General features: G+C 43.0%; 1 protein-coding gene across 8 annotated transcripts in view; it reads right to left on the reverse strand.

The window, feature by feature from the left end:
* Positions 1-19,556, reverse strand: part of LOC309702164 (NACHT, LRR and PYD domains-containing protein 12-like) — a 202,511-nt gene that overhangs the window by 79,135 nt on the left and 103,820 nt on the right. For 4 of the 8 annotated variants that reach the window (XM_082526618.1, XM_082526619.1, XM_082526620.1 and 1 more), the window contains exons 4-9: positions 14,062-14,163; positions 12,991-13,069; positions 12,643-12,829; positions 10,735-12,514; positions 6,307-6,480; positions 2,053-2,232 (exon numbers count right to left, since the gene is read on the reverse strand). In XM_082526618.1, the coding sequence (XP_082382744.1) occupies positions 2,053-2,232; positions 6,307-6,480; positions 10,735-12,514; positions 12,643-12,829; positions 12,991-13,069; positions 14,062-14,163 (2,502 nt within the window). Of the gene's footprint in view, positions 1-2,052; positions 2,233-6,306; positions 6,481-10,734; positions 12,515-12,642; positions 12,830-12,990; positions 13,070-14,061; positions 14,164-14,418; positions 14,549-14,623; positions 14,695-15,681; positions 15,928-16,939; positions 17,110-19,556 lie in introns of those variants that run through there. The other 4 variants (XM_082526615.1, XM_082526616.1, XM_082526614.1 and 1 more) reach the window with 4 other exon arrangements.

The following is a 19,556-nucleotide window of genomic DNA, read 5'->3' on the forward strand; positions in this document are numbered from 1 at the left end:
TTGTAGGTGAAGTGTTTGAAGGTGGTGATGGCTCTATGGAGGGGGGAGAGGTGGGGGAATTAGTGTCCAAAGTGTCTCTATTGTTGGGGCCGTTGGAGGTGTGAAGGCTGCCTGATGGCTCGTCAAAACGGCAGTAAAAGTCGTTAAGGGTGTTGGCTAAGAGCAAGTCGTCAGTGGAGTGGGGGGTTTTAGGCTTGTAGTTGGTGATATTCCTAAAACCTTTCCACACAGAGGCCGAGTCATTCTCTGAGATCTGCTGCTGCATCTTCTCAGAGTGCTGATGTTTGGCAATGTCCACTTCTTTAGTGAACCTGTACTTGGCCTCTCTGTAGCAGTCCCTGTCTCCGCTTCTGAACGCCTTTCTCTTTTCCAGCCACAGCTTTTTGAGTTTAGGAGTAAACCAGGGTTTGTCATTGTTATAACTCACCCTGGTGCGTGATGGCACAATGCTGTCCTCACAGAAGTGGATATAGGAGGTGACAGTGTCCGTAAACTCGTCCAAGCTGTTAGAAGCAGCCTTCATTGTGTCCCAGTCTGTGGTCTCCAAACACGTGCGAAGCTCCTCCACAGCCTCGTTGCTCCACAGTTTTTTGGTCCTCACGACAGGTTTGGAGAGCTTCAGCCTCTGTCTGTACGCGGGGATTAGGTGGATAATGACGTGGTCAAAAAGTCCGAGTGAAGCGCGGGGCACCGCGCGATAGGCCCCGCTGATCGTGCTGTAACAGTGGTCTAATGTCCTCTCCTCTCTGGTCGGGCATTTAATATACTGCTTGTATTTCGGAAGCTCATGGCTCAGATTGGCTTTGTTAAAGTCCCCAAGAGCAATGATGAGAGAGTCCGGGAATGTCCGCTCCATGTGCAGTATCTGCTCCGCGAGTGCGCACTGAGCTGCCTGCGCATCCGCATCCGGCGGGATGTAAACAGCGGCCAGGATGAATGAAGCAAACTCCCGCGGAGAATAAAACGGTTTGCAGTGAATAAAAAGGTATTCCAGAGAGGAAGAGCAGTGCTGAGCAATCACTGTTACGTCTGTGCACCAGCCTCTATTAATGTAGAAGCAGACACCTCCACCTTTGGTCTTACCAGAGAGAGAGGCCTGCCGGTCCGCGCGCAGCAGATGAAAGCCCTCCAGCTTTAGCGTGCTGTCCGGGATGTCCTCACTGAGCCACGACTCCGTAAAACATAAGACACAGGAGGAGGCAAAGTCTCTGTTCATGCTTCTCATCAGGGCCAGTTCGTCTATCTTATTCCTGAGTGAGCGTACATTGGAAAGGAAGATCCCAGGAAGAGCAGTTCGCAGTCCACGTCTCCTCAGACGCACGAGTGCGCCGGCTCGCTTACCTCTCTTTCGGCGTCTCACTTTCCTGGTCAGAGTCTGCAGTAAATCTGCCGCAGATGCGACAAATATTGGAAGAAAATCCACAGGTGTAGTAGTCCTGTAGTTAAGGAGCTCTTCTCTGGTGTAAGAATATCCAGAGGAGTGCCCAGACACAGAAGTTATGCACAGAATTATGATTCATATCTGAATGTACTGACTGTTAATTATTGATGAGAACATAATCAGTAAATATAAATATGTTTGAGTTTGGCTTTGATGAATCAGAATAAAAGTAATAAAATAATGATTTTAGAGACAGGCCTAACTCAGGCCAGCTGACAGCCTGTGTACAAACAGACTTCAGCCATATGAGAGTGAGTGTGAGTGAATGAGAGCACACACAGGACACTCTGATCTCTGAATGTGTGTGACGCAGTGAAAAAGAGGATTGTACTGGATATACTGTGACTGACAAACAGAGTTTAAAGAGAAAGGTGTTTGGATTAAAATGGATTATGCTAAAGTGAACGTGCTAATGAAATCTGAACTGACTGAAATGTGAAGTGAAGATAATTCATTATTTACTGAGTCAGACTCAGAGGATCAGGGATCAGAAGTTCTACAAAGAGTAGAACCAGACTTCCTGTATAGAGGTGTGTGGGCCTACTGATCCACAGTGTCAGCACAACTTTCACATCATATTCATCTCAGCACAACTAAAACATGTGACTGACCTCAGAGTTTCAAATCGACATCGTGGATTCTCCAGAAGAACACACAGCTGCTTCACTCCTGAATCCTGCAGGTTGTTGTAGGTTCCACTCAGGTCCAGCACTCTGGGATACGAGGGGTTGGACTTCAGCGCTGCTGCCAGATAATCACAGCTGATCTCTGACAAACCACAGTCCTTCAATCTGAATAAAAAATGAAAGATGTAAGTTTATTAGACAAAGTGTGAGCTTGAAATCATTCAGTGTTTCATCATCTGTTCAGAGCTGAAGAAGGTTCAGAATGTAGAAGTTTAGAAAATGGAAACTCCAAACAGCCGAAGCCAACAGGAAGCAGCTTCAAACAAACACAACAAGAGAAAAAACTCTGAATCTTTCACATTAAAGTCGTACATTTATCATAAAGTTGTCAAGTTTTGCCGTGTGAAATAACAAAACTGAACAGGAATCCTCAGAGTTGAACCCTCTGCACAGAGGTTCAGGTTCCTGTTCAGGTCCCAAAGTGCAGAACAACAAGGTTTCAAACAGCTTCGTTCCAGCAGCATCAGCCACAGAAATGCAGAGATAATTCTTTGGATCTCTTGGTTGTGTTGTATGATGCTGTGTTTGCATATCTGGTGTCTGTGTTGCTTTGTGAGGACGGATCATTTACTGCAGCTCCAGATAAACAGAGCTGGACCTGAACCTGGTAGCTTCACTTAGAAGACACTTGTGACGGGAACGTCAGGTCAAAAAAGTGCCCCTCTGACAGCCAAACCCATCTGTTCTCTGATTGGATAGTTACATTTGTGATTGACATGACATTGACCAATCAGATGAAAGGAAGAAAAATAGGGTCAAAATTCGTACTTGTAACTTGCAGGGGTTTTTTTTGGCTAAGTCCACACACAAATCTTTTTTACACACACACAAATCTTTTTTACACACACACAAATTCTTTTTACACATACAAATCCTGATTTACAAGTACAAAATATTTATGACCACATTTTGAGCCCATACAAATGTTCTGCAGACGAGTCCATGCGCTCACAACAAAGCTCAGTGTGGACGACGCTGTGCGCGCTCCAATGCTGATTGGTTAGAAAGTGGGCGGGAACAGGGAAGAGAGCGACAGCAGTGTTCAGCACAAACACGAAGGATCAAAGAAGAAGAACATGACAAGCTTTTAGAGACAGGCCGAACTCAGGCCAGCTGACAGCCTGTGTACAAACAGACTTCAGCCATATGAGAGTGAGTGTGAGTGAATGAGAGCACACACAGGACACTCTGATCTCTGAATGTGTGTGACGCAGTGAAAAAGAGGATTGTACTGGATATACTGTGACTGACAAACAGAGTTTAAAGAGAAAGGTGTTTGGATTAAAATGGATTATGCTAAAGTGAACGTGCTAATGAAATCTGAACTGACTGAAATGTGAAGTGAAGATAATTCAGATGTAAAAGAGAGAGAAACTGATAATAAGGTGGGGCTGGAGATCAGTGAAGGGCATGTAAACACCTGATTGGTTGACTAGATATCAGATCGACAGTTTCACAGTTTTCCCTGTGGATTATAACTTTAAGAAAATGTGACATTCATCAAGGAATCCTGCTCTCCGGATTATTTCCATGAACACTGAGCTGGATCACATCTACAGTGCTGGAAGTGCCCGTCTCACCACCAACCTCTCTGTGCACATTCACTTTTCAACCCTTTGTGAGACACTAAAGGTGTAAATCTGAGTATTTATCTATGTTAGTGCGAACACCTCTAATAGGTTGGTTTAGTCTTTCCAAGTCATATCTTCCCTTAGATCTGCGGTCCAGGCTCCTAAAATCATCCTAGTTTTACAAGCACTACAATCTAGAGGAGAGCTGCACTAACAGGTGTGACTGATGAGATCTGACCTGCAAGGATACTCATGTTTATGTATCAGGACAAGCAGGGAAGACCTGGACATCAACTCTGTCAGGCTGCCTGAGTCCTCTCACCCACATCAGCTCATCAACTCTAAACAGGAATGAGCAGCTCATTTCAAAATAAAAGGTTGGAATTGTAAAGAAAACAAACAGAGCTCATAAACTGAAACTGATTTCATTTTTCAGCTGGAACATTTTAGTTGTTCCTTTTTCAATACATACATAATTATATTTACAGTAAGTCTTATCATTCCCCTTTTCCCTGCCAGTCACCGCTAATGTTTCATGTGTCTGAGCGAACACACAAACTCCCTGAGCGTCCCTTGGACCACTGTGAGCAACAGCAGACGTGTGCACTGTGGTCACACCAGCATCTTATCCATCCAAGTTACATGGTTTATTAAAGTAATCAAATTACAGCATTTACATTTATGTTAGACTACTTTTAATTAACTGCTTTAGCCCACTTACAATGAAAATTAAAAACAACCTTGTTCATGACCTGTAGCATGTTAACACTATTGGAAGTAAAAATAACTTGAACTCCAATTTTGAAAACACAACTTTATTTTTTCTATTTTTATAAAGCTCTGACTTGTATTATGAGTCTGTGGTCTGGGAGAGAGTCTGTAACTCTGTCTGCAAAATACAGGATATAATGACCAATGTTGGGCAATTAATTATATAGTTACTTCTTCAAAAAAGTTATTGAGTTTTGCAAACAACAGAGTTTGTTGCAATAAATACTGAATACTATCGTTGTTATAAACAACAATACTATTCAGGAAGAAAACCAAACATTGCAGATATTTTATCATAGCTCAGGTTTTACGTGGTCGATCAACACAATTTAAAAACTGGTATAAAGTCCACACTTTTTCCCTCAGTTGCTCCGTCTGTCCTGGTCACATCTCCAATGGTTGTACACGTTGTCATTAACGTGGCTTCACCTCATCATCAGCCACTTTGCTCGCTATAACACCATTGTCGGCACATAAGGACGCTGTCATAGCCTGTCAGCGACGTTGATTAGCTGCGTATATACGAATGTGAATCGCATCATTGGCTGGACTACGGGATAAGGTGGCATCGTTCTAATCCCATATAGGAGCAGCCAGTCACTGACTAACACTGCAGAACAGAATTGTTAAAGATTTAATTTTAATTTCAATTGAGATTTGATTTTTTTTTTGTGTGCAACACAGATTTTCTGTGTGCAGAGACGTCCCAGCAGCGCACAGTTGCACGACCGCAGCTTAGAGGGAACATTGGGCACCACCACAGTTCACTTCAACAAAACTTTACTTCAGATTTGTTTTCATGTTTTGATCCAGTGATGAGAGCCGTTTCCCCCATGTCCAGTCCTTGTACTAAGCTAGGCTAAACATGTCCAGGGCCTGTCTCTGTGCAGCCTTTAATCTGATGTTAATAAGGTAGAAATGGAGGAAGAAGAAAATGACTTCATCAATCAACATGCAGCTACCAACCCAAATGGTGAGGTGGTGGTTAGTTATTACTGTTGTTTATGACCCCCTACATTATCCTACATTCAAATATATTCTCCAGCTACAATAGTGTTTGTGTTCCTAAAAGGATTTCATGAACGTGTTATTGTTCATGTCACATCTGTATGAAACAAAGAGGAAGTGAGGTTTATCCTTCATGATCACAAACTGTTCCAGCATGTAAACCTGAGATCTGTGTGGAGCAGCTGACCTGTACGATGTGCTCAACACAAACATTATTTACCATCAGTTACTGTGTGACTGAACCACGTGGGTGTATGAAACATCGCTTTTAGTTTTAATAGCACATGGCAACATTCAGACGTGAATCTATACAGTAACACTTTGATTTGTTACAGTGAGGAGACTGTTGAAGGAACGATGAGGGGAAACTGTAACAGCAGCAACAGAAACCAGGAGACAAAGCTGAGGTCTGGGTTCCTCTATGCTACACACAGCCTCATGCTCCTGGACTTTAGTAAACACATAAATGTCTCCAAGTACACTTACTTCAGAAACTCTATTAAACTCATTACAAGTTTACTTCAGCTTTAAATTACTCACAACATCAGCACACATGAGTAAACAAAGTAACTCACAGCTACTGTTCACGTTTAGTCATCTTTAATACAAATATACCTCATTATTATGAATCTCACAGCTACCTGCTCATTGAACTGAACAATAATTCTGTTTTACCATTAAAACAAAATATGTGACTGTAAAAAAATCTTCAGAGAGTAATTAAGAATCTCCTAAGCAATCCAAAGATAAAGAAAAGTTCACCTGCCAATTCTATAAAGCTTGGTTGTTTATACAATAATATCATTTAATGATATGTTTGGATCCTGACCTGAGAGTTTCCAGTGTACAATGTGGACTCTGCAGTGCAGCAGACAGAAGCTTCACCCCTGAATCCCGCAGGTCATTGTTACTCAGGTCCAGCTCTTTCAGACTAGAGGACTGGGAGTTGAGAACTGAGGACAGAGCATCACAGCTTCTCTCTGAGAGGTTACAGCCACTCAGTCTGGAAGAAAACAAACAAACAATTAAATCAGTCAAATGAAACATTTTTAATGCCAGCATGCAATACAATTATTGGTTAACTAAATAGCTTCAATAAAACACAACTCTTCTTCTATAGCAGCACTTACTCCTTGCAAGCTCCACCTGCTCCACCATCTGAGTCAGAAGACATGAAAACAAACTGTAAATCTAGTAGAAACATGATTGGAAATCTTCTCAGATCCATTTGTACATTTAGAGCCTGATCCTGAAATATAGCAGCACGGACATTCACAGCAGCAAAGGGTTCTTGTTGATCTGAGCTGGCTTGGCCCTGGCTTATTGAAGATTAAAGAAAGCAGAATCAGCTGTTCAAACCCCCACAAGGCTGCCCGCTGTGACTGAAACAATGGGACGGGTCGTGACTTCTCAAAATGGGCTCATTGAACGCAGCACGGATAAGATCTTGAAGAAGCTCATGGCGGTCGTGAGTTCTCAGACTTTGCTCTTTGAGCGCAAAACTGATAACCTCTCGGAGAAGCTCGTGGCTCTCCAACGGGAGATTGAGAGACGAGTGACGGACTGTTAGATCAGCTGTGAAATTGACATGCAGTTGTTCGCACCAAAGAAAGCCACCATCATTTCATGCGGCTAACATACCGGCGCCAGCTGTGGTCTCAAGGCTGGAGCTGAACATAACAAATCTCACCCTGATAACAGACGGTGTTTAGACTGTTCCTTCCCATCCTAAGCATGCTTATCCCCTCCCGGTGCAGACGGTGGGTCGAGGGGACCAGCGCAAATGCTGCAGGCCCGGGTGCGCTGTCTACACCGGCTGTCTCTCACCTTTTACCCATCCCTGTTGCTTGTCATGTGTTTCTATGGCGCATTAAGAGTTTTCATGTGCTCTGCACTAAGGTCATTTTTTTTGTCTGTTCTCAAACTGATCTCCCTGTTGAAGCTCAGTCTGGGAGGAGTTCTTTTTTCTCCTCATCTTTCCTGATGTTGTGCATTTTCTGCTGTTCGGTTCCGGGTCGCTGCTCTAGCGGCTGACCGGCCAGCTACCTAGCCTGACCCGTCTCCCCAATGTGATGTTTGTGTATTGTATGTATGGTTGGAAAGCTCAGTATCCTAATTGCCCCTTGAAAATAAATACAGTGTTCTGAATCTGAATCTGAAAAGATTACAGAAGACGACTCTGTTCAGTAAATATTACGCTCATGCTGTCACCAAATACCAAAGGTAGGTAAAACTCTGGTTGTTGCAGCCATCCAGTATGACATGCTTTGTACTGTTCTGCTGCAGTTTGTGACACCTGGTTGATGAGTTGTGAAGGATGATGAAACAAACGCTTCACTCAATGTTTTTCTTCTAAACTGGATGTAATTTGGGCAGCCGATAGTTTGTCTTAATCTACCCCAGCTGCAAATAGGAACACAACAAATAAATAACTTTACCCACTTGGATCCTTATCATTCAAGATTGTGAAAAGATTCTCTACTCAGAGAATACTGGAGATTTTAGATGAGAGAGATGGAAGATGATGAAGGGGAAGAGTTTTCAGAACTCGAGGCCTTTTGTCTTCACTGTATAGGACAAAGAAGACAGGAAGGGAGGGAGAAGTGAGGAGAATAACACACAGGAAATGGTCTTGGGCAGACTCAAACCAGGCCCTGGAGTCACGACTCTAACCTTCAGTGCATGGGTCACCTGCTCAGCCAGGTAAGCTACAGCAGTCAGCAGTGTGTGAGTTAATTTGAAGACAATGATGACTATAAGTCAGGTAAAAAAAATACTATCATCAACTAGAGCTGGGCGATATGAGATTTTTTCATATCACGATATGTTTTTTTCATTTCAGTCGATAACGATATCTATCACGATATAAGCCAAATAACTATATTTGTAAGATTTAAATGTGCCGTTGCTCACAAGTAAAATGTGAAATAATCAGCAGCTTGTTTTTATTTAAATATTTATTTCCCATAATAAGTTCAACAGGGTAGATGTACTTAAGGAACATGAGACTTTTTCAGATAAATAAAGGCAAATATTGCAAACTACACAAAAGGCAGCCGCTAAAGCGTTTAAGTTTCAAAATAGAACAAACGAAACAGACTACTAAATTGTCAATTCCACTTAGAAACAAAGTATTAATTCTAAAAATAAATCTTAGTTTGTTTTACAGAAGAACAGACAAAACTAACTTTTGTCAATATCAAATAAACTGAGAACTAAAAGGAAATTCTCAATCTCTCCTTGTTGTATAGCTTAGCTTTTCAAACAGTTTTAACAGTTACTTTAGTCTGACAAAAGCCGAATGACGAATTAGTGCTTCCATTCAGAGACTGAGGCTACGTCCACACGTACACGGGTATTTTTGAAAACAGAGATTTTCCGTTTTCTTTTTAAAAAATAATCCCGTCCACACATAAAGGCAGAAATGAAGGAAAACGCTGCTATGAACATGCCAAAGCAGCAGGTGGCGCTAGATTCCTAACCGTGCAGAAATGTTGGCCAATCAGAAGTCTAGAAGCCTCGGTGGGAAAAAGTAAACAAAGCTGCGGCATAGAAGCAGAACCGAGTCGTATGTGTGGAGGGACAGTAACTGTGTGTATATGTAAGCATTTAAACACTGCAGAGAGTAGAATTAACAGTAACAGTATTGTAGAAATTCATTTCACCGAAACAATAACGTGGCGCACAGTGTGACGCATGCACCAGTTTATTGTATTTCCAGACTTGCTTTCGGCACATTTACAGTGCACGCTACTCTGTTTTTTGTCAGACTTGAAATAGCCGAAATACCTTCACACTACGGAACTTCTATGGCTCTTCCGTTCGACAATCTCTCCGGCATTGGAACCATCATCTGTTTTCTCTTCGGTCACGCTCAGTTGATTTTTCTAGTCGGCACACTCATTTCCTCCATTACGCGCTGGCTCCATTACCTGCTGGCTGCTTCCCAAACAAACACACGTGCGGCTTGGCACTTGTGCTGTACATAACAAGTCACGCGACGTGACGCTGCGGCTGTGATTGGTTCGGCTCTGCGCTACTTAATTTGGATTGGCTGACCTTTTTTTTTTTTTTTTTTTTTTTTTAAGAGGACAAGAGCGGCGAGGTCTATCGCGATAGCTTAATTTCTCTATCGAGTAAAAGTTATATCGCGATACATATCGTTATCGTTCTATCGCCCAGCTCTATCATCAACCAACAAGGGGAAAACATTGAGCTTGAATGACCAAGCTTTGACCAAGTGTGGCTCACTCCTCGGTCTTCTTGCACAAGGAGTGAACCACCCTGCATGGCTATCAATGTGGTGCAACCAAGGCCATCATACAGTACAGGCCATCCAAGCTGATTTTAACTTTTCCTCCCAGATACCACCTTAGAAATCATCTAGATTAGGATATGTTGGCTGTTCTAGATCCAATCACAACAAACAGAGAGCTGTTGTGTGTCCAAGGTGAACAGGAAGAATATATACATGCATAAAGTCAATAAAGTTAGAAGGTTTGCTTTAGACTGTGCTGCAGTTTATCATCAAAGACAAACAGGCACCATGCTGCCAACAAATGGCATCAAGTCTGACTTGAGGTTTTTTTGTTCTTTTTTTTAAATCAAGATTAAATTTTATAGCAACCACAGCAGAGATAACCAGGGAAGGTGTGCTTGAGGGGATATAGCTACAACAGCTGGTTTCAGACTGAAGATGAACTGAGGTGCTGCACCCAAGTCTGCAGGTTCAGGGAGGGACAAACATCTGCTGCAACCAGATTGGAGTGAGAGGAGAGAGCAGGCCAACAACAACAAAGAAACAACAAACACACTGTGGAAGACCGAAGCAGAGTTTAGTTTAAAGTGGAACTAAGGATGTTTCTCTGGCTGCCAGGATTCACTGAGTAATTCAAATGCTTTCTTTAATGCATGACCCACCATGCATGTAAAAGCAAGTGTTTCACCAACATTTGTGACTAAAATAGACCTGCAGTAGAAATGTATCTAGGAGCATGCATGTGAATATAAAGTATCACAACATCAGGCACATGCAGCCTAAGTGTGTAAACAAAGACTGATAACATAACAGCAGCAGTGATGATCAGAGTTTATGGTGAATCCAGTGTCTCGAGTTCTGGAGGCATCAAAGAGGTCACAGTTGTATTGGAGAAATCCCAAAACTTTACAAATTCATACAAAGACAGAAAGCCTGGTGAAATAAATTACTGACACAGTTGGATGTTAAAAGTAAAGACATGAGTACAAATGTACTCACAGAGCTTTGTTGGAGGCTTTGACCACTGGCAGCAGCCTCAAAAGAGCCTTCTCTGAAGCAGAGTATTTCTTCAGGTCAAACACATCCAGATCTTCTTCTGATGACAGTAAGATGAAGACCAGAGCTGACCACTGAGCAGGAGACAGTTTATCTGTGGAGAGACTTCCTGATCTCAGGGACTGTTGGATCTCCTCCACTAGAGAACGATCATTCAGTTCATTCAGACAGTGGAACAGATTGATGCTTTTCTCTGCAGACAGATTCTTACTGAGCTTCTTCTTGATATACTGGACTGTTTTCTTATTGGTCTGTGAGCTACTTCCTGTCTGTGTCAGCAGACCTCGTAGGAGAGTCTGATTGGTCTGCAGTGAAAGACCCAGGAGGAAGCGGAGGAACAAGTCCAGGTGTCCATTTGGACTCTGCAAGGCCTTGTTCACAGCACTCTGGTGAAGAGATGGTTTAAACCACCAGGAGGTTGTTTGTTGTTCTTCCAGCAGATTGAGTCCAGAGTTGATGAAGGTCAGATGGACATGAAGAGCAGCCAGAAACTCCTGAACACTCAGATGGATGAAGCAGAACACCTTGTCCTGGTACAGTCCTCTCTCCTCTTTAAAGATCTGTGTGAACACTCCTGAGTACACTGAGGCTGCTCTGATATCGATGCCACACTCTGTCAGGTCTGATTCATAGAAGATCAGGTTTCCTTTCTGCAGCTGATCAAAAGCCAGTTTTCCCAGAGACTCCATCATCTTCCTGCTCTCTGGACTCCAGTGTGGATCTGTCTCAGCTCCTCCATCATACTTGACCTTCTTCACTTTGGCCTGAACCACCAGGAAGTGGATGTACATCTCAGTCAGGGTCTTGGGCAGCTGTCCTCCCTCTCTGGTTTCCAGCACATCCTCCAGAACTGTAGCAGTGATCCAGCAGAAGACTGGGATGTGACACATGATGTGGAGGCTTCGTGATGTCTTGATGTGGGAGATGATCCTGCTGGCCTGCTCCTCATCTCTGAATCTCTTCCTGAAGTACTCCTCCTTCTGTGGGTCAGTGAACCCTCTGACCTCTGTCACCATGCCAACACAGTCAGGAGGGATCTGATTGGCTGCTGCAGGTCGTGTGGTTATCCAGAGGCGAGCAGAGGGAAGCAGTTTCCCCCTGATGAGGTTTATCAGCAGCACATCCACTGAGGTGGACTTTCTAGGGTCAGTTAGGATTGTAGTTTTGTGGAAGTCCAGAGGAAGTCGACACTCATCCAGACCATCAAAGATGAACACAACCTGGAAGTCTTCAAAGCTGCAGATTCCTGCTTCTTTGGTTTCAGTAAAGAAGTGATGAACAAGTCCCACCAAGCTGAACTTTTCCTCTTTCAGCACATTCAGCTCTCTGAAAGTGAATGGAAATATGAACTGGATGTCCTGGTTGGCTTTGTCTTCAGCCCAGTCCAGGCTGTATTTCTGTGTTAAGACTGTTTTCCCAATGCCAGCCACTCCCTTTGTCAGCACTGTTCTGATTGGTTCGTCTCTTCCAGGTGAGGCTTTAAAGATGTCTTCTTGTCTGATGGTTGTTTCTGGTCTGTCTGGTTTCCTGGATGCTGTTTCAATCTGTCTGACCTCATGTTCATCATTGACCTCTGCAGTCCCTCCCTCTGTGATGTAGAGCTCTGTGTAGATCTGATTCAGGAGGGTTGGGTTTCCTGCTTTAGCGATGCCCTCAAACACACACTGGAACTTCTTCTTCAGGGTGGATTTAAGGTTACGATGACAAACTGCAGCTTGAAGTTCTGAATGAGAAGAAAAATAAACACTCAATTCCAAAAAGAACTAATCTTTAAAACATGTTGCTCCATCTTCCATCTCTGGAAAATGTTCATTTATCCAGCAGCTTAAATCTTTAGATAAATCCTCTTACTGCTCTGCAGACGGTCAGCCAGCTCCTCCTGCTTCATTCTCCTCAGGAAGTCCACTGTGATCTTCACAAATGCCTCTCTGCTGCTGCTCCTCTGACTCTCTAAGCATTCTGGGTAATCTGGACTCAGAACCTTCTGGATCTTCTTCAGCTCGTTCTTCACAAAAGTGATGATGTTGTCCTCCAGCAGCTGGAACAGAATATTTATGAATGAGCCAATCAGACTGAAATCATGGAGCCAAACATCAGATCCATGTTGGACACACTGACGATCCACTGGTCTACAAAGAGCAGCATGGAGATGACTGTGAACAGAACAGATGTAACAGTAGTTGTTGTACATGTACAGACCATAAATATGGAGTCCAGCTGTGTTTGATGCTGCTGGGCAGACTGACCACTGGGAACCTCTGAGCTCTGCTGCTCCACTCTGTGGAGGAACCATGAAGGATTAGATCAACACAGGATAAAGATCCAGGAGTTTCTGCTCAAATAACTTCATCTGAATCAAGTCTGTCAAGTTTTAAACTCTCAGATTGTGAACATATCAGTAATTTTCAGTCTGTTTTCATGGACGTCCTTTCAGTGGTGATGTCAGGGATGATTTTGAAGAAGCTCATCAAACTGAACCATCAGCAGATCACTGCTCCAAAACCAGAACATGATCCGAGTCTCCCTCCACCACCAGAACACCAGCTTTACTAACGTGGTAGATCAGTGTAGTACAGATCAATAACTGATGAGTCATTTGATCAAAATCACTGAGTGCTTCACGTCTGACCCTCTGATGCTTCTGTAGACATTTTGCATATTTAATGAATGTCTGACAGTTTTACATTCATTCTATGAACACAGTGGAAATGTTGTGTTATAGTCTCCATGTTGTTTCCAGCATCATAAATTCTTAAGTTCAGAAAATTAGATTCTTTCTTCACAGCTGAAAAACAACAACATTTATTCTCTATTGAAATCTGCATCGTCCACTCCAAAGGTCACAATCTGAAGGTAACATCTGGTTTTGTTCCCTGTGGTTAACGCTGAGCATCAGTATGGTGGGATTTATCCACTACATCCACACCACTGTGGTTCAGTGTTGTCCTGATGGAGTAACAGCAGCCAGTATGATCCAGGCTTTAGCTGCTGGGTCTCTGTGTGACCTCTCAGACTGTTTAACAGATCAGACACAAAGAGAATCAGAGCAGCTCTGTTCTTTAAAGACAAACATGAACCCACTCAGGTCACACTTTCCCCACAGATATGAGCATCACTGTCCTCAAACAGCAAATGACCAAGTCGAACATTTGGATCTTTTCTCTTTCATTGTTTTCTTTTTAATGAATCTTTGTAACAATCTGAGGATGTTTCAGGTCATATTTATCCAGGAAACACAAACATGTAAAGGAGTCATCACAGCTCTCTGACCTCGTTGCTCCAGGTTCACCACTGAAGTGTGGAGGTCGACCTTTGGACCGGTCACTCCTCACAGACGGACAGCTGGACCCTGCAGACTGTGACCTCTGACCTCTGCAGACACAAACATGATTGAAGCAGCTGTGATCACACAGACTGCAGATAATGCAGCTGTTTCCTGTCAGTAACATCCTCTTAGATTAGAGTTCAGCTTTTTACAGGAAAACTGGACAAAACTGATTTTTGTTACAAACTCATTTTCATTTCCTCTCAGCTCACAAACACAGTCAGACAATCAACCAGAGTCAACACTGATTATAATGTCAGTGCAGAATTATTTCTGTTACTCAGTGAGTTCAGCTCTCTGACCTCGTTGCTCCAGGTTCACCACTGAAGTTTGGATTATAATCTTTGGACCGGTCACTCCTCACAGACGGACAGCTGGACCCTGCAGACTCTGCTCTGTCCTCCTCTTCCTCCATCATCATCTTCAGTCAGTCTGAGAGGTAAACCACAAACACTCAGTGAGTTCACATTAACAGGAGGAACTGAGTTACAGTCGCTGACCTCTGACCTGTCATGTGACCATGAAACCAGGTCAATATGTCTGTAGGTTCAGTCATCCAGGTCATGTGATCTAAGGAGCTTGGAGAGAAAAGAGACGTCTTTAAGTTTCTGGAAGACGTTTCATCCGAGAAGCTTCTTCAGCTCTAAAACCAAACGGTGGAGAGTCCCAGATATTTAAACCTGAGAGGGAAAGAAAGCATGTCGCTGACCCACCACTGATGTTATTTCAAGGAGGAAACTGAGAGCCTTTGCACCAGGAGCACAAACATCAGCTCCAGCAATGATCCACTGATGTGTTTTTATTCCATGTATGAATGTTGTTATTGACAGAGATGACGTTTGTGTGTCAGTGATGCAGTGACTGTTGTTGTTACCTGTACAGGCTGGTTAGACTCTATGAAACAGATCATACAGATCTCTGCATGTTAGAAGAGACTATTAAAGGTCATGAATGAGACAAAGGCAGGGAGGCGTCCTTTACAGCTAAACAGCAGAGTGAGAGAACAGCCAGCACCTCTACATTTATCACATTATACAGCACATGTATGATACTGACAGGGATGAGAAGAATTTAGTGATTCTGATCCCATCATTGATATTACTTATTGATTCTCAGTAGCTCTGCTCTGACAGTCACCACCATCACTGAGCAGCATATCAAAGACATTTGTGCACATTAACTGCATGTTGTGGCTCAAATGTTTGTGCATGTTGGAGGCATTTCCTCTTTGTTGTGATCAGTGTTGGTCATTACTCAAAACAGTCATTATTACACATATTACACAGAACACTTTAATTAAAAGTAATGGAGTACGTTACTTCATTACTCCTCATAACATTACTTTGATGTTACTGTGTAAAATGAACAAATGAGCATGTAACAACATAAAGCTGAGGTACAGCCCCACACACCAACACAGATCCTGATGAGGTCACGTGATGTTTCTCTGAGTGTTTATGAACACAAATCAAAGATGAAACAGCACAAAGACACTTCAAAGTGATTCTACTGTAGAAACATGAACAGGTAGAAACCTGCAGCCTGACTGCTCATCACTTTGTTACCTGTTCAAGTTCAGCAGCAGCAGCTCACTTTATCACGGTGCTGGTCTGGGGTCAGTGTTTACTCAGCTTTAACTAGTGATGTGACGTTCTGTATCGAGGCTTCGAAGCGTGTGTCGAGTAATGGAGGGGGCGTTTCCGCGAAGCGCGTATCGAGGCTTGCTTCATTTATGGGAGGGGCTGAAAATGATGACGTCCGAAGCCTCGCTGCCCGGCTGTACCACGTGACTGGTTCAGGAAGCGGTTCGAACTTTGCCGCGAGCTATGACAGCGATATAAACCCTCAGACAAAATGTGGGCGTTTGATGGAGAGTTGCGGTTAGTGAGAGTTAGAGACAGTTTAGAAAAAAAAAATCGCCTACGACCTGCCACAGTGGAGAAACTGTTTCTTTTTAACAAAAACCAATGATGTGTCCCCTAAACACTAATCACTGTCCTTGCCTCAATGTTACAAAAGCACAACCACTGTCCACACCTCACCTCACAGTATATGATCATTTCCATTTTAGGCATTTCCAAATAATCATGTTCCATACTGCCAGTATAAATATACACAGTACACTGCATCACTACAATATACATGTTTTACACACTCCTTTTGTTGTTGACATTTACAGGCTGTGTGCAAAAAGGCCACACTCTTCAAATTCATGCCAACTAATATTTTTACGTCCAGTAGGTGTCCTACTAGAGCAAATGAAGCTTCAAGAAGCTTCGCGTTGGGGTGAACCAATTGGATGAAAAGCTTCAGTGCTTCATGAGGCTTCATCTGCCCATCACTAGCTTTAACCTCACTCTGGGTTCTTGGCTAGCCTAGCTTTAGCTTAGTGTTAGCATGCTGTGTGCTAGCTTAGCGTCAGAGCTCTGCAGGTGTCTCGTGTGTAAATATTAATCACAGTGACAGTAAAGGAGGTAAAGGGCTGTGACGTCATCACGTACGCTGCGTCCTCTGTGGGCTCTGAGTGAACTCAAAGTACAAACTACAAGTACACAAACACGAACGTAGCTCAGAGTGGCGGACACACTCGGCCTCGTTGGTCCAGCTGTGAGTCCGTTACCGTGAACTATGGAGCGGCAGATTTGTGCTGAACTAAGCTGCACACAGCTGATGTTAGCCAGGAAACATTACACACTGACTTTAATGGAGAGACCGGAAATACAAACACACACAGTTTGTTGTGTGAAGAAATCAAACACGAGCTGAACAAACAGTAAAGTTCCTAAAGACAAACTGTTAAAGGAGGAAACAAAGCAAACTTACAGTTTCTTCACACACCAACAACAAGCTCCACTCCACGAAGTTCAGGAAGTGAAAGAAAACTTTGAGCAGGAAGGAAACACCCAAAGAGACGTTTGAGGACAATCAGGAGCATTGGAACACTGTGCTGCGTTCAGGTGCACCTCGGAAACTCCATACCTCTGGCAGGCTGTGATTTATTTCTGCTGGTTTTCCTGTTTGAAACACAAACATCCGTCATCACTTTGTTGTTCTTCTTCCTGCAGCGTTTAAATATTTCAGCACTGAACTGATGTTTCTTCAAAGCTCATTTCAACCTGTTGAAGTCATGAATGAAAGTGCAGACTGAGAGTGGATCACATGATGTTTGAGGTGTGTCATGTGGCATGTTCAGTATTGTCACACATGTCTAGATTGTCCCTGATATCATAACTGCTCAAACACTGATGATTATATTTGAAGAATTATTCCTGATGGCAGCAAAGTTTGAATGGAGCTCTCTGTCTGTGCTGATTTGTCGCCCTCTGGAGGTCAAAGCACAAACTGCATGATGTCACTGTAACCACCACAGAGACAGGAAGTGTTTTTATGACTGAAACACTGAAATGATGCTAACGGCTGTCGTTAGGCTCACTGACAGCAGTGCTGATGTGTTCATGTCAAACACTGGCTCAGGTCAGACTCCTTCATCCTTCTCCAGCGTGAGGCCGCCCTCAGACCCACAGGAGCTCTGACCTTTGACCTCCTGACCCTAACCATTTTAGTCTTGTTGCATCTTTAAATGCAAATCCTGTGAAATGGTCAGGGGCGGCTCTAGAGAAATTTTCTTAGGGTGGCAAAATCAAAGCCTTTTCCCCCCAAACACATATGCAGGTGGTTACATGTGGTTAAAATGATTCAAATGCAGTAAGTATGCACGTTTTTCATATAAATATAGTCTATAACTTAATTATTGTCTGTACCCACATGATTACACACTTTAGTTACATGAAACATGTGAGTTTTGATGTTATGTACTGTACAGCCTGTATATTAAATACATATGTAGCCCAATAAGTATAAACTCCAGAAAGCTACACAACATGGGGCGCTTCATTTACAAACACAAGTCTAACTTAAGTTTCACTGTTTTTGTTAGAAAACAGTCACATTGTTGCAGCTTAAATGACACAAAATGTCAGAAATCTGCACTGTCATGAACAAACATGTAAACCTCATTTTTCATGATTTGTTGGATTCACCCTCTGAGGTCTGAAATACAACCGGACATTTGTGACTCCTTTGAGTTTACGTTTGTATTTCACCCTCAGATTGTTTCATTTTATTTTTTCCTCCTCTTGCTTTGTTTGGTATCTTTTCAGCTCAACTGAATTTAGTTGTTTTTTCACTGACATACTGCATTAGTATTACTATTACTATTAATGTAACTATTACTGATCTGAAATCACACAAAGAACCTAAAATCCTAGCAGTATTTTTTACTGTAAAAAAACCACAGACGTGTTGGGTAAATGTTTATAACTTGAAATGCAAATATAAATTGTACATTTTGTAAACAGATACAACTATTTATCTAAAAATGCAGCCAATACACCTGCTGTTTTTTCATTTTCTACAACCATTTAAAATAGCACTCACCTTCCTTCATTTCCACAGTGTAACATCCACCCACCTGTGTAAAATCAGAAATTCCCATGGTGTTGTTCAAAATGTGCTCTGGCACAATCATGAGCATCACTTGCTGCTGAAAACAAGAAAAAAGCCGTCCTGCTATGGGCTGAATCATTTGTTAATGTGGAGGGGGGGACACTATGGAATATATCCAGTTCTAGCATTTATATTCACTGCTGACTGTAACTACGCTCAAACTGTTAAACTTATTTTAATAAACAACACTGTCATATGCAAAACTGGGGTGGCACTTGGGGTGGCAAGGGATCATTTTAGGGTGGCACTTGCCACCCCATGCCACCCTTCTAGATCCGCCCCTGCTGATGAAGCCAACAGGTTCGCTTCATTTGCAAAAAGCAGATATGAGTTTCTGAGGCCACAGTCTTCTGTGGCAGAAGGGGAATCAGGGGAAGCCCTGGAGGAGTCCACCACCCACCAGAAACAGGTCTGAGCTCTCACTGCAGTTGTAAAGGGGCTACACAGCCCACATGAGGCTGAGGGATGCAGCCTTCTGTCAGACTGTCACTAACACAGAGAAACACCCGTGTACACTCATACTCATGGGCACATACACCAATCAACCTAACCCCACTAACTGCTCGTCTTTGGACTGTGGGAGCCAGAGAACCCAGAGAGGACCCAGACATGGGGAGAGCATGCAAACAGCTTAGATGTTGGATTTGAACCCAGAACCTTCTTGCTGTCAGGAAACAGTGCCAACCACTTTTCCACTGTGCTGCCTGTTTGACTCTGATACACCCATTTTTGAGCTCTTAAAAACAGCCCTCCACACAACAGAGACAAACCATAAAGGACTTTGTGGCTTGTAGCAACCGAAGAAAGTTTAAGGTGCAAAATCAATAGGTTGAAAGGAAAGTAATAAAGATGTAATTATAACAGTAATGTTGGCTGTGTATCACGTGTGGCATGTCATTGTGGGGCTGGCCTCTGCTGGGATTGAGAATATGTG

This window comes from Aulonocara stuartgranti, assembly GCF_965226115.1.
Source record: "Aulonocara stuartgranti genome assembly, chromosome: 3".
Taxonomy (NCBI): domain Eukaryota; kingdom Metazoa; phylum Chordata; class Actinopteri; order Cichliformes; family Cichlidae; genus Aulonocara; species Aulonocara stuartgranti.